Here is a 14494-nt window from a genome sequence, read left to right as displayed (position 1 = left end):
GCAGGCACTAATGAGTGTATATAACATAGTCATATCCAAAGGTAAGCCTATGATTAAATGTCAGAACTAATAAAATGACAGAACTCCCGGGCATTCGCCCTAGTCACATCACTGTCACACCGCGTCTCGCGCCAAATCACTTTTCTTCAGTCGACTACCGTGGACACTGTGCTGGCTCGTAGACTCACTTTCACGTCTAGCTTCAAACATGAGAAGTGCTCTATCAAGTAAGCTCTTGTGCGTGTTCAACCCAGATTGTCCATTGGGTAACTTTTTTTACACTATTTATTTAACTATCAGCAATTTCCCAAAAATTCACTGAACACGCACTAGTAATGATCTTTTTGTGCAAATCTGTGACTTAAATCTGCTTGAAAAGGCAATAGCGGGGGCACAACGTTGTCCGACAGCAGTTGGTCACTGCCAAATCGCGTTTAAGCCTGAGCCAAACATGTACAAATAGTACGCATTCAGACGCGGCGTTGCCCACCCCCACTATCTCTGTTTCCTCGTTTATTCGGAATTATACATTCGACGTCGACTTTTAACAACATCCGGCGACCAAGTGGATTGACGTCTTTGTATCTTTCCCGGTCATGGACTGACCCGTACTCGGATAGCCCACGCGAGATCAACCACTGAACATCTCTGGAAGCTCGCAGGTGATGTCTCGGATAACACCAGATTGTGTTGAACATTCGCGAATCATGAAAGAATGAAAGAACTCCATGACTCATACAAGGGACGTGATACATATATCGATGGAAAAGGTATTACAATCTAAAGGATCTGCTCTATCAGGGGTATCCTGGAACTGCAGCAAATACAGTGACCTATGAGGGAGTCTTCTGGGAATCCTTTCGTTGGACTCCCAAGGCATTCAGCTGCGGATCCGCTGTGAGGATTTGCGCAAGTAACGTCATAGTATGGCTTACCTTGGCCACAGCTGCGCTCGTAGAAATCAACGTCCCTTTCGCCACCACTCGACTCACGCAGACCTTCTTCGCGAGGCAGATCTGCGCATCCGGTATGAAATCTCCAATGCTCTGCGAACCGCTTGACCCGGTGGCATAGGCTCCGGTATCTGGAACGGACAAAAATCTGGGGCGACCATCATTCTGCGGTTGAAGTGATGTGAGCCTGCGCATTCCTGCTTTGTCTAAAATCGCTGGGATGGCTTGCCTGCATGGGAGCATTCCGCATTGGAAGAAGTGTCTGGGAGGTTCGTGCGTCCATTGCACGGTTTTTTGGCCTTGTGGGGATTTACCGAGGTGAAGCGGTGATCTTAACGCGTCCTAGCAACGGTATGCGACAATGGGATGATGGGCACTCGAGATGAAGACCGCGTGTTGTGTGTGCACGCAGGCGCTTTTATGTTCTTTGTTCGTATAATAGATCTTGGCCACAGATCTGGACTCGCAATGTGGCAGAGCCCCTATGTGGCACTGTGGCACTTCCAGCGCTTTGCGCTTTGGCCGGGATATCAATGGCTTCTACGGGTATATAAGACAGCGCTTTGGCCTTTCCATTTCTCAGTCGTCCTTCGCTCTGTAAATACCCCTATTACTTTCCTCGACGCCTTTTCGTTAGTCCCTGTTGACCATGGACAAGACAAAGTCTCAGCAAACGCATACCAATGCGGTGAGTACATTGATTCCCTCCACCGCCCCTTTCGTATTGACGCTTGTTCGTGCCAGGTCCGTCCGTCGCTGTCTCTCGATATCTCTCCAGAACCGACGCATCAGGTGAGGGACCGTGGTCTGAATGCCACAGCTCCTAAGGTATGTCACTAGACTATGATAGCCCTGACCGGTGCTTACACCTTGTCCGTCTTAGAGCGAATATGGTGTTGTTGCTGGACGTCCTCTAGAAACTACAAGTACCAATATGTTTGCGACCGTGGCTCCCATGTGGCAGCCCATCTCGCCAGTCGAGCTTGGGTTATTTGATACCAACAGCTGCCACGATGACCCTTCCCCTCTTATACTGGAAGGCGTCTTCACTCTGCCGATTCCGTCGCCTCAGGCGGCAGCCGCGCCGTCCTCCTCACTGTTCCCTACCGACCCCGTATGGGATTCCCCTCCGACATCACGCCGCTCCTCGTCCAACTTTGCAGACGAATCAAGCTTTTCGTCACTCTCTGATGAAGAGAGTTTGGCAAGTCCGTTGGCAACGGCGACGACGCTGCAAACCCGGGGTTACCTCCTCGATATAGAATCTGAATCTTCAGGAGATACCTCACGGGCACGCAGTACAAGAGCATCGTTCTTGGGAGGAAAATCTGAGGAATCGCCAACTCAGGAACCCAGTCCGAACACTGCGCTCCCAGGCCAAGCGTCGCACTGTCCCAGCCCATCCAAAGGGCATACGGTGTCTCTGCCACCAAGTCCCGTCCTCCCTTCGTTCCCCAAAGGGCACCGCCGCCTTTATACGAGTCCGGCTGGACCATCCTCCTCAGTGCGCGGCAGTCTACCTAACATCAGGCCGCTTGCTGTACCGGCTGGGAAGTCAAAAGTGTCTAGGAGGGTATCGAGCCCGCCTCCCCCTAGTCCCACGGATCCGGTGGGGCAAGAGATGTTGGGCACGGTGAACACCCTTCTTGCGGATTTCCTTCTACCGTATAAGCTGCGAGCACAAAGTCTGAGTTAGGGGGTACGTCTCGGCGAGTGACCCGTAGTAGAGACGAGGATCCCTGGTGTCTCAACCCCGTAGATTCATTTATGCTACTTAAACATCCTTTTGTCAACTGGCTGCCGTTGGGTATAATTTATTGTCTTCTGCTTTGCACGCAGGCGGACTCTATTATCGAAGAATGTACTGGCACCGTTATGCGAATATTCTACTCCAAGTTCTTCAGTCAATGGTATCTTTGTGGCAGCCATTACGTAATGAGTATGGGTTCTCCTTTGCCTCCATACTTCACCAGCTTGTACCGCCTATGTCTCCGGGCGACGTCAGCTGCCGTTCTCCATCATCATGCTGCTACCAAGTCTCTCAGGAAGATACTGAAGCCATCGTTTCGTGAGGCAGCGAAAGTACTGCATGGAATACACAAGGGACGCCTCAGCGACTCTTCTGTCGAAGCTAAGAAGAAATGGCTAGAGGAATGGAACGAACGTGGTACAGTGATGTTCCTCTAAAAATATCTCGTACATTCCTAAGATATGCTAGCGGATAATACGCTTTCTCTACTGCATAACTCCGCCGCGTCTCGTGGGTTGGCCCACAAACTGACCAGAAACCTTGCGTCTCTTCAATCGTACCACGAGCAGTGGGCTCAAAGACGATACCACAAGCCTGGGAGGGAGTGGGACCCGTCTCTACCTCCTCACGATCCGAGATACCATGACCCGACGACTGCCGTCAACTATGGTCTATCCAAGTCGTCGGCTAAGCGGGAACAGCAGAAACACCAGCAAGGAATTAACGACGCTGCATGGGGTGCCTTGGGCGAAGTGGTAAGGCTGTCGGAAGGCAGAGACAAGATGTGGCTCGGAAGAGTCAGTTACCGCCGCAGGAAGGCGTAGATTGCATACCTCGAGAAAGCAATGCGAAGTCGGTTTTAGATGCGAATAGCCACAGGGTTCTAGATGGCGAATCGATATCTATTGGATCCATCATCCCTCGGATCAAGTTGCGAAGCTTGCACCTGACTTCGCGCTTCGAATGCAATGGCGTTGCTCTTTGGCCACATCCACAGCACGGTGGCACTTGTCGTATCCTTCATTAAAATGACCGAGCCAGAGGCATCCCGTTCCCCTATCGCTACGCCACTCAGGGAAAGCGTGTTTCTCGCATCGTCCTTCGTAAGCTTGTGTGGCAAACGAATCCAACCACACACAGCCTGCGCTATATAATGCACGTCCTCCCTCGCAATATCATCCGGCATCCCCTTACATCCTGCATTCCTTTCTTCTCCAGGCTGACAATAGTAGACTGCCAACTCCTTTGTTTGTTCTCTGCTTCCTCTCGTACACCACCGCCAATGGCTGGCTCCAAGCAGAGGTCTCGAGAAAAAGCTAAACCCTACTTCCGGTTCAAGTTGCGTAGCGGCCCGGCGCCTCCTACAGTCACACTTGATATATCTTCTGTGCTGGACGCAAGCTTCACGCAGCCGCTGCACCTCAATTTATCCCCTAGAGGCACCGCGTTCCAGGAGGGTGACGGTGTGGTACGTAGACTATTGCTGAGATTCGAACTTGTCATGGATTGGTAATCGATGTATAGGGATCTATGACATTACACCAATTCCGCCGAACCTTTTCTGATTCCGGACCGCCGCCCAAGAGAAACAGGACGAAGTCCGTCCGCTTCGTTCAGGAACCAGAGATCAAGTATTTCTCGTGCTCAACCCCCAGTTACCCTTCTACTCCTGGAAAGTCTAGCATTCCATGGCCGGTTTCCTTCCCCGTAGACCTTAACGACAAGTGAGTATTTTACGGGTGATATTTTCCGCTCGGATGTCCTGACACATAGTTAAGCACATCCACTGGACCCGAGCTAACGCAACATCCCTGGTCGGCTTTGGAATGGGATGACCCATGCGCTGACATCCCGGAACAACTCATCAGGGGTCGAGTCCAGCACTCTACGGACGATAATCTTCTTTATGACACGGACTCTCGTGAAGACGCTGACAATGATCGCGAAGAACTGGCTTTGAGTCGCTCGCTCGCGACGTCCCTGCCCATGGCAATCCCCCGCGCAGGACCTAGTTATAACGCCGACCCGTCCTGGCTTTCGTCTACTTTGAAAGAATTCGACGCCTCTGAGGTACTACGCAATCCAGATTTCGAGCCTGTGGCACCTAGGTCCTTCCGGGTGGGGCAACCGTTTTCCTTTCGGGAGCGGCGTGTGTCTGATCCAGTCGGAGCTTATACGCACCGCACCTGAGACTTTCCACTATTCTGGGTACCCGTTCTTTGAGAGTCGCTGTCCGTGTATACTATGATGTTGTATGAATGCCATGAGTCCATATGTCGTACTGCGAATGGGCTGCTACGCCTGCTTCCGGTTTCGCTCGGTGTTGCTCAAGCCCTAATATTACAATGCCAAGGTATGTAGCGTGAAGTCATGTTCTCAGAACTTTTCGAGTGTCTATGATACAGTACTGCCACGGACTTGTCGAATCCGACCGCACCGGACGCTCATAACGCCCCTTGCAAGGCTTCATCGTCAAGCTGCTTTAGCAACTCCCTAGCTTCTCGAGCGGGACGAGCAATGGACGATCTATCACTTCCACAACTCTCCGCCACCTTCTGCGCTACGCTCCGCAGTACTCCTAGTACCTGGAAGAGATCGGAATGCGAGCCACCATCTTCCTCAGGGGAGAGTACTGCCAAAATGGCATGCAAAGCTTGTGGCGAAGGCGGTGTTCCCGCAACCAAATACGTACTGCGAGGGTGATGAGTATCCCATCTGCATCATAGACGATATGCTTACTTGACTATTGGCTTTAGGAGTTCAGGATATGGTGCCAGCGACGACATGAGTTTTGCGATGGCTTGAACATATGTATCTAACCATACAAATAATCAATGGCGAGTCAATACGCATGAGCCTCGTACCAACCTTCATGATCTTCCTTGAATGCGTCTTGAATCAAATCGACGCATGCCTCCTTGGCTTTTGCACCGACATTTATATGGGCACTTTTGATGACGTTTGCCAGAGCAAGGACTAAACTGGCTGCGATGCTGTCTTCACTACTCCGAGCACCGGATATAAGCTCAGTAACAACTGGGTCGACTCGAGGTTGATTCTGCATCAAGACACCTAGAGCGTCTGCGGCACGATTCCGGACTGCTAGAGAGGAAGCGTCGCTTGCGCTCTTGACGAATGTTCGCTGAAGCTGGGGGAAGAACGGCTTGACAAACGCAGGTATCCTTTCCAGCATCGTGGTAAGGGCCGTCAGGATGGCGACTTTGACTCCTGGCGGATATGATGTGGCCTGGGTCGCAACACGGATTAAGGGTCCAGTGAATGGGACGACGAATGGCTTGATAGCGTCCTCGGCGGTCCGTTCAACGAGATCGCCAATCGCGTACGCGGCATGCTCGCGTTGTTCGTTACTGCCAGTAGTTAGACCCGCAATAACTATGGGGACTAAAGGTGAGACACCCTTAGGTAGGCTGAAGCCAGGCACGTGGTGTCCAGGAGTACCGGTGCTCTCAATTGTACGTCGGAGTGGCACGACGAGGGGCTCTAACTCGTCCTTTGGAACACGTTTGACAAAGACGTCTAGAGCATGCCACGCGGCAGTGTGTATCTTCTCTTGCTGTTCGTCCATTGAGGAAACCAACTGCCGTATCCAGTCCACTCGGTACAGAGAATCGTCAAGCTCAGACACTTCACAGAACGTGGCGAAGACTTGTAATGAGCTTGCACGACGCTGGCTGGAATCACTCTTGCACCTACGGGGTCTACCTTCAGCAACAGTGCCATATTGGGGATAACAAAGTTAACTGACCATCCAAGGAGCAGCAGCATCAATGTGTTCAGGCCTTCTGGGTCACTCACAGAGGCGAGAAGAGACCTGAGCGCTTCATCTATTGCATCTCGAAGTTCAGGCTGAGGATTGCTTTCCAGTTCCTTGATTAGAGAAGTCAAGATAATGGAGACACGCTTGCTCAAGGCATTTCCAGCGACTGTAACAAGTGACGCCAGTGCTCTCGCATTGAAAGCAGACATTGGTGAGGTTGTCAGAGTGGGTATCAGCACCGGGAACACAGTGGAAGAGCGGACCTACGGGGCTGTCAGGACAATTCTACGACTAATAGGGTTTGGACCTACACTCATGACCTCTCTTAGAGCATGCAGAGCCGTGCCAGAACTGGCTCCAGGTTGTCGGAGAGCTTCGAGCAAGGTAGGAATAGTTTGGTCAATCGCCTTGACTCCGAGCTCCTCTTGGAGTACATCAAAGGCTTTGGCTGCCGCAGAGCGTACGTCTGCTTCGTCGTCCACCAAGGATTGACGGACCATAGAAATAATCTCGTCCTCGTGCCCTTCACGCTGATTCTCTCCAGTGTTCGGTCTACCGAGAAACGTGGGTCATCTGGAGGATGTAACGATTGTAGCTGAGGGATCACTTACAATAGTTCGCTTATCGCCAAGCAGACGCCTTGCCGAGTACGAGCGTCCAAAGAGGTTGAATTAGAGCGTAATACGCTGATAACTTCAGCGAACATCCTCTCTCCAGATTTACGACACAAGTCCGCAATTGTGCGCGCGGCCGTCTGGGTGGCTGTCAGTCTACCTGCACCACGATAGAGTATAGGCACTTACATCTTGTTGGTCAGATTCAGAGCTAGATAGAAGACGTATAATTTGAGCCATGAGCTCGGGAAGAATCTCCCGAACTGACAAATGCCTGTCAGCCAGGTTTGCCTAGAACACAATCCAGTGACTGACCTGTTCGGGGCGTATTGTGCACCAGAGCCTTCCATATGTGCATCGCAGCTTGGCGGACGGCGACAACAGGGTCCTGGCGAGCAAGGTACAAGGCGGACAAAATACGGTCTCTACGTTCAACTCCCAAAGTCTCAACAAGGGCACGTTTCGAGGTTTCTGCAGCTCCCGTATCGTCGACAACCTCCTCTTCGTCATCCATCTCAGCTTTGCCACTGATCCCGGATATCTTGAAAAGGAGTTCGCCCACAAGGGTGATCGAAGATTGCTATATAGAAATAATAAATTAAACATCTGGGGCGTAGGGAAGAAGACGTGGCATACCCTGATGCGCCATCCCGGATCGAACATCCCACGTTCCAGCTCCGGTAGCAGCAGATCTATAGCCTTGCTTGCGTAGTTCGTGACAATCATCCGACCAGCACGCATGGATGCTTCTCTGACATACTCCTCCGAATCAGCCAAACCACTGAGGATGGGAGTGATGAGCTTGGGTAGATGAGGTTGGAATCGAGCACCGAAGGTAACTGGTAAAAAGACCAAGAGCGTCATGAACCCTTCTCTCACTGTGCTGCGAGGAGACTGAGCGTTGGCAATAATGTCGGGCAACAAACCCTCGAGTCTCTCCATCCCAAGTCCAGCGAGGACTTCACTTAAGCCTTGTGCTGCACCCTGTCGGTCAACACCGGACGTATCTGTCTTCAATGTTCTCATCAATCCCGGCACCAGGTCCGGGAAATGGCCCTCTCCTAATCGCTCAACGAGTGTTCCCAGCGCCTTGGCAGCAGTGGCCCGCGCCTCGGGAACTGGGTCCACTAAAACCACATGCACCATAGGCAGGAGAGTGGGAAGGTAGGGAACGAAGTCTTTAGTATCCGTGAGTGATGCCAGATTCCCGACGATCTGAGCAGCCTTTTTCTTCACGTCAGCGCCTCTCTCCCGCAGACCTCGTTCGATGATGGGTACAACCTGAGGTAATGAATATAGGAAGACGGTATACTGGAGACAGGAAAACTCACCAGGGCCAGAGACGACTGGTCGATGTAATGTACGAAGGAAGTCTTGAGAAGAGACGATAGCGCATTCGGAGTCTTCCCTGGGTCGACGAGAGCCTTGAGTAACACAGGACTGAGGTGTTTGATTTCCGGATTACTGATTACTTCGCCGAACTGTTTCAAACTCTGATTTGCGGCTGCCCGGACTTGAGCATGTGAGTCCGTCAATACCCCAGTCAGCCGGGGAATTACGATGGGGAGGGATTGGGACAATTGCTTCGGTGAGCAGTACGCCATCATTCCAAGAAGCTCTATAGAACCTCGTTTCGTCCTCCACTGCTTCTCGTCCAGGCCTGACAATAGAGACGGTAATATGAGCTTGATCCCGAAGCCCGACAGGTTGCCCATGATAACACGCGCTGCATCCTGTGTTGCCTCACGAACGTCGGCGACGGCATCTCCGAACGATGTCAAGAGCAAGGGTAGAACGTGCATAACGTACGGCTCGAACAGGCGTCCTAGCATGTTCGAAAAGGTCTCCAAGGCAAACATTGCACCTTGTCTCGCCTCAAAGCGCTTCTTGTCCGCTGCCGCCTCCCGTATACGACCTAAGATATCGTATTCAGTCATAGCGGCGATTCCTACTCCCTTGATGACTCCTGCCAAGCCATAAGCAGCCCCTCGTCGTGCTGCGTACTTTGGCGCACTGAACAGCTGCTCCATCAGTTTATCCACCAATGCAGCAACTTCCGTCCCCATTCCAGCGACTAGCGGACCAAGACAATCAGCGACTGCTATCTGCACTTGCTCCGAGGGTGTCTTCAATGCCTCGACCAGTCTGTCCACGATCGTCGGAATGCGTTTATCACTGCGATCCAGATGGCGGGCTACTCGACCGAAAAGAATCACCACTGCTTCTTTTATGTAGTCGCTGGCCTCAGACGCAGAACCAGGGCTGGCAAGCTGCTGTTCGAATAATGCGATAAGGGAGGCAAGATTTTGGGCCCCATGGACATCTACTGCGACGGTTGCAGCCTGGAGCATTTCCCTGCGCACCTCAGGAGCGCCATCACCTAATGCTTCATCTTTTATCAGGAACGTGAAGAAATTCTCAATTTCTTCTGATGGGATGTATGGTGCTATTAGCTGAAATGTCCGAGCGACGGCTTGTCGAGTTTGCCAGGGATCGATACGGTTCAGACTTTGCTCAATGACCATACCCTGCAGAAAAATCGTATGAACATGGGAAAGGACCATAGAAATAATGTGCATACGTATTGGTCGAACTCGGGAGCCAGGATCTTCGCCTAGAGGATGATTCAGAGGAGGGCAGCTACCGCTACTGGCGAGGCAATCACCTTGTCACGATACAATCGTTCCAGAGCCTTGACGACCCTTGCGGAAAGCTGAGGGTAATGTTGCACAGCGTCGGCCAACCCCGCAGCGGCGCTGGACCGTACATAGCTATTGTCGTGACCTGTATTGGTTCTAAGAAACGCTCGAGTTTGGCTTATGAGTGAACATACCGAGGTAGTCCAGCAGGGGCTCCAGAAAAGCCTCTGGTACATCCAAACCGTTATCCTCCCAAATCGTCTGAGCAAGCCTAACATTTTGTTCGTCGTCATCGTGCATGGCGATCCAAAGCTCAATGGACCAATCCAATTCCGTGAGGTCAAACGGCTGATGTAAGATTATCAGAGAGGATGCAAATAAAGTCACGAACGTAATTTACCTGCAAGGCTTGCAAACAAGCATTCCGGGCGTAGACTTCTTGGTGCAGTGTGCCTCGTAATAGAATGGAGGACTCCTCCGGGGATGCAGTTTGACTGACCGCTTGCGCTGAATCGATCAGAGCAGACGCTGCGTCCTTAGCAAGGCGAGGTTGGTTCCGAATAGCATGGATCAGATCCGTCAGGATGGCTGCTCTTGGGAATGCCGAATCTCCGACTTAAATAGCCAAATTAGACTGAGTACAACGTTATACCGTCGATTTGGCTCACATTCACTGCAGTGGAACCTAACAATATCCAGAGCCAAAGTTATCTGCTCGAGAGGGTCATCCTCCTCGCTCAGTGCTATGCCACCTTGCACCAAGACTTGACTGAGTAAAGGGTAGGCGTAGGAGAAGGTAGCGGCATCCAATGGCGCTTGCTCCGATAAGAACCGCAGACGATACAGGATCCTGGAGACCAAGTCTACCATCGGCTTTGAAAGTCAGCTACCGGAATAGAGAACCAGTGATGTACGCACGATTCAAGGGCTCTGCTCGCATCTCCTCTGGTATGCCGCTTACTTGTAAGGATCGCAAGGTCGCCGCCCCTATGAGAGGTCTGAAAAGGTCTAGGCGTTCTGAGCAGCATGAAGAAAGGTCCTGCGGGACATATGAAATGACGGTAAGGCGGGATGAGGGCTCAATCATACCAGGTATGTGTGGTAAGGTTCATATCCGCATAACAAGACTCCCTTGTCGAACGCTCCATGAAGAAGCAGTGTCGCAACATTCGACACGTAGGCCCGGAAGTCGTCAACTCGAGCAGCTACGATACTACGGACGAACGCAAGACCACGCTGTAGGTGGAACTTAATTCCTGTGACGCGATGCCGGATGACTGCTTCCTTGTCCAGCTGAGCTTGTACAAGGGCTTGATCTTGCTTCGACAGCTTCCCCGAGTTTACGGCCTTCTTGTTGGCAAGAGACTTCCTAAGTTCAGCCTCCCATTTGGCTATATCAGCACCCTTGCCTTTCTTTATCGGTGCCTCATCCTTCTTATTCGAAAGGACTAAATATCACGTGTAAGATGTTACAATTGTCTCTCATATGTGCAGGGTAGAATTACCGTCGATGTAGGTTGCGCCCTCCGGAGTTGCCCAGATGCCCAGATCAGTATCAGTCAGGGAGTTGATGTCGCTCGCCGATATATCCAATCGTAATTGGTCCATTGCACGAGGTAAGACCGCAGCAGGTGCAACGAAGGCAATCGTGCTTAACACACGGTAGCTGCTTTTGACGAGACCTCGATCACTAGACTTAACGGATGTCAGTGATGTACAGTGAGTTTGAACACATGGCAGCCTAGCATACATCTGACGCTGCAAGTATGCTGTGGAAAATCGCGTCGAGCTTGTTGTTGATAAGTCCTTGCGGATCAAGTCCAGCCTTCTGACACATTTCGATCCAGACTTGACGCCTCTTGCCGCCTGTGCAACACGTCTCGTAAATCGTCAGGCCGGCAGATGGTAATGGTACAAACGACCATACATGTTGTAGGATGGTGCGCAATATTTATGAGATCAGCTAAGATGTCCTGCTTGGTGGTAACATCACAGTCGTCCGAGAATGAGGCAGAAGCCAGAAGGACTGCCGCGAGTCTATTCTCCAAATTGAGGATAGGCTTTTCCGACTCATCCTCTATGGTCTTGAGACTCAGAGAGGGCTTGGCGTGCACAAGGTACACCAGCAGGCCCTCCTTTGCAATGGAACTGACGACCTTCGGAACTCTCGAGCTGAGAGTCTCTAAGGATTTGACGCACTGACGACGGATATCCGAGAACCGGCTGTCAACAGCCAAGTGCAAGAAAGCAGAACCAACATACGAGCTACATAGAGATGTAAGCTTGCAAATGGGATGATGCACGTATCATAATACCTACCTTAGGGCCTGCGACTTGACTATCTCGTTTGCTAGGTGGATCACAGAGACTTCACATGCCCGCAGGAACCAAACTTCTTCCTCGAGCGTACTCAACTTCTGATACACCTTATCCCAAAATAAGAATGCAGGCTTCGGCGACGTTGACCCTAAGGTCTTGATGATAGCGTTCTTGGAAATCAGGTCGTCTAGTTAGTGCATCGAGTATCCTGTCAATAAGCCAGCGTTCCATCAATCTAGCAACGACCGTACGTACCGAATTTTCCAGAAGAGAGAAACGCGCCAAGTATCACAGCAACTGCTATATATCCCTCGAGAGGACCAGCAACCGCAGCCACCGGATTCGCTGAGACTGTCTTCAAGTTCGTCTCGATCGCTGGTAGGACAGCCCTAGCACATTCTACCGATGGATCCGACTTGAGGTCACCAAGCGTCCAGAAGACATTCCCGGTCAACGCGCAGAACGCCCTCCGCACTGCCGGCTTAGGACTGTTCATCTCCTTCGCAACCAGACTCAATGCCTCAGCTGGCAACTTCTCTTTCGATTTGAGAAGCGACGTGATGTGCACTGCCAAGGAGGAGATCAACATTGTGATCGCGGCCTCATGCGACTCTTTGGAGAAGAGCGCTGGAACGTTTTGCAAAATCGTGAGCGAGATGGAAGGGCTGGGAGGGAGCGCGTCTAACATGGAGAATAAGGCTACTCGGTGTTCAGGCCCTGATGTTTTCCCCGTCTTGGGGAGCGTGAGCAGTTCATTGACCAGGAATTCCAGATCCTCCGGACTCGAGCTCTTCGTCGCGATATTCTGGAACAAGGCGACTGCAGTAGTGCGGACAAGCACATTGTTCGACTTCGAGCTGTTGATGACCGCAGCAGCAACTCGTCGAAAAGAATCCGACTGGAGCGCATGGGAATATGCAACGAAAAACTCCCTCATCACTTCAAATCATCAGTATAAGGGCAACGATAAAAAGTAAAAGACCTACCGTTCAGAGAATACTCTGGGGATCGGAGAACTGACTTCTCCATAGTGGGAAGAATGACTCTCTCGAAGTCTTCTGGCGATACAACGTCCCTGATGAAATCATGCAAAGCGGACTACAAAATTAAATAATGCCTGCGCTATGAACACAGGATAACGTACCAATGCATGTGCGGATACCGGCGACTTCGATAGTAGCACGGAGTTTGTATACAGCCCAATCATGTCGTTCTAGATAGAATGAAAATCAGCTACGCAAATGATAATAAAGTACAGTTGATCCACCTTGATACTCGCAGGCACCTGTCTCAGCGACTGGTCTTTGACATTCTTCAGCCGCAGCGTAACATCGACCGCCGAGCCAAGTAGAGGGATAAACGACAATGGCGAAGAGTGAGCCTTCGCTTGTCGTATCAGAGTTTCCATGAGTACAGGAACCTTTGGGGGATGCTGGGTTCGTTCTATTAGCCGCGGCATAACTCAGGGAGTCCCACCAAGCTGGTACCCACCGAACGGAGCGCCCGACGTGTCCTAACAAGCGCGCTTCGTTGCAGAGACGGCTTGCTTCGCGTACCAGGGTGCAGGACCATATCGGTTAACAGAGCCATGACCCGCGCAAGCACTTCCCAAGCTTGGGAGGAGGTGAAGTCTGGGTTCGCCTCGAGGCAGACCGTGTACAGGCCGCAGGACCAGCTAAGGAGAACATACATGTTTGATGCCGCATAGGAACTAAGAGAAGTGAGCATAATGTAACCGAAATATATAAGCATCGAGTATGCACCTGGAAGAGCCTCTCTTGCTGATCCCACCAACCTCATGAGCGAGCCACCCGAGGATCTGCTCCGTCACTCCCAATTTGCTCTCTCCTTGAGGGCCCTGGGGCGTCCCGCGCACCTCGTCTCGCCGCACAATCTCCATCCCAACCGCCTCCACTGCGTCCCTCGAGATGGTGTCCACATACCGGGGATATGTTAGAGTTAGAAGCTGGAATACATCCAAAGTCTGAGATAGAGTTAAATCTGGAAAGATATTCATCGTGCGATCGTGCGGCTTCGAACGAATTCACCGACCTTCGCGCTTAATGACAGACAGTAGATCTTGCTTCAAGAAAGTCGACCTGACGCGAGTGCTGGCTGATAGCAGCTTCGATCGTGCATACTCCAATGCTTTCGGCCATTCACTGGCACTTTTCTCGGATGACCAGAATGGACCAGAGGAAGACCCTTCCTGGTCGGTATCGTCGCCAGTGGAGGCTTCAGCGGCCCAGGCTTCCACGTCGACCCTGCCCATGATGGCACAGAGAGGAATACCGATCACTACGACTTACAGCGAGTCTGACTAGGCGTTTTTCCTCGGAGGCGCGCGCGCTGACTGCACGTGCCCCCGTAAATGACTACGGTTAGCCTGCGTGGCAAAGCGTAGTACAGGCCACAACGAAGCAGAGCCCGACGCAGTCGGA

General features: G+C 51.7%; 5 protein-coding genes across 5 annotated transcripts; 3 read left to right on the top strand and 2 right to left on the bottom strand.

The window, feature by feature from the left end:
* Positions 1–1602: 1602 nt before the first annotated feature.
* GLOTRDRAFT_129617 (uncharacterized protein) lies at positions 1603–2649 on the top strand (the record flags this gene model as incomplete). Its single annotated transcript, XM_007868288.1, has 3 exons — positions 1603–1641; positions 1698–1781; positions 1837–2649. The coding sequence occupies 3 exons, from the start codon at positions 1603–1605 to the stop codon at positions 2647–2649; spliced, it is 936 nt and encodes a 311-aa protein (XP_007866479.1).
* Positions 2650–2894: 245 nt separating this feature from the next.
* Positions 2895–3529, top strand: GLOTRDRAFT_76713 (uncharacterized protein; the record flags this gene model as incomplete). The annotated part of the gene is made up of 2 exons (XM_007868287.1): positions 2895–3120; positions 3172–3529. The coding sequence occupies 2 exons, from the start codon at positions 2895–2897 to the stop codon at positions 3525–3527; spliced, it is 582 nt and encodes a 193-aa protein (XP_007866478.1).
* A 43-nt stretch (positions 3530–3572) lies between these two features.
* On the bottom strand, positions 3573–3904 carry GLOTRDRAFT_111210 (uncharacterized protein). The gene has a single exon (XM_007868286.1). It carries the CDS (start codon positions 3887–3889, stop codon positions 3587–3589), a length of 303 nt encoding a protein of 100 aa, XP_007866477.1. The 5' UTR covers positions 3890–3904; the 3' UTR covers positions 3573–3586.
* Positions 3905–4226: 322 nt separating this feature from the next.
* On the top strand, positions 4227–4724 carry GLOTRDRAFT_116258 (uncharacterized protein; the record flags this gene model as incomplete). Its single annotated transcript, XM_007868285.1, has 2 exons — positions 4227–4427; positions 4482–4724. Coding segments are annotated over exons 1-2 (435 nt in total), but the record flags the coding sequence as incomplete, so codon positions are not given.
* A 291-nt stretch (positions 4725–5015) lies between these two features.
* GLOTRDRAFT_138914 (ARM repeat-containing protein) lies at positions 5016–14355 on the bottom strand. The gene is made up of 28 exons (XM_007868284.1): positions 14106–14355; positions 13817–14054; positions 13545–13764; positions 13321–13485; positions 13198–13266; positions 13040–13151; positions 12309–12992; positions 12054–12240; positions 11662–11999; positions 11485–11600; positions 11240–11429; positions 10824–11182; positions 10653–10773; positions 10403–10597; positions 10135–10349; positions 9929–10082; positions 9761–9879; positions 9677–9709; positions 8427–9623; positions 7732–8376; positions 7411–7675; positions 7285–7358; positions 7093–7235; positions 6793–7033; positions 6470–6744; positions 5572–6413; positions 5443–5518; positions 5016–5394 (listed from the first exon to the last, which is right to left on the bottom strand). Exons 1-28 carry the CDS (start codon positions 14323–14325, stop codon positions 5148–5150), a joined length of 7740 nt encoding a protein of 2579 aa, XP_007866475.1. The 5' UTR covers positions 14326–14355; the 3' UTR covers positions 5016–5147.
* Between the last annotated feature and the right edge of the window lie 139 nt (positions 14356–14494).

This window comes from Gloeophyllum trabeum (assembly GCF_000344685.1).
Source record: "Gloeophyllum trabeum ATCC 11539 unplaced genomic scaffold GLOTRscaffold_00007, whole genome shotgun sequence".
Classification (NCBI taxonomy): Eukaryota; Fungi; Basidiomycota; class Agaricomycetes; order Gloeophyllales; family Gloeophyllaceae; genus Gloeophyllum; species Gloeophyllum trabeum.
This window is presented reverse-complemented; position numbering and strand designations above follow the sequence as displayed.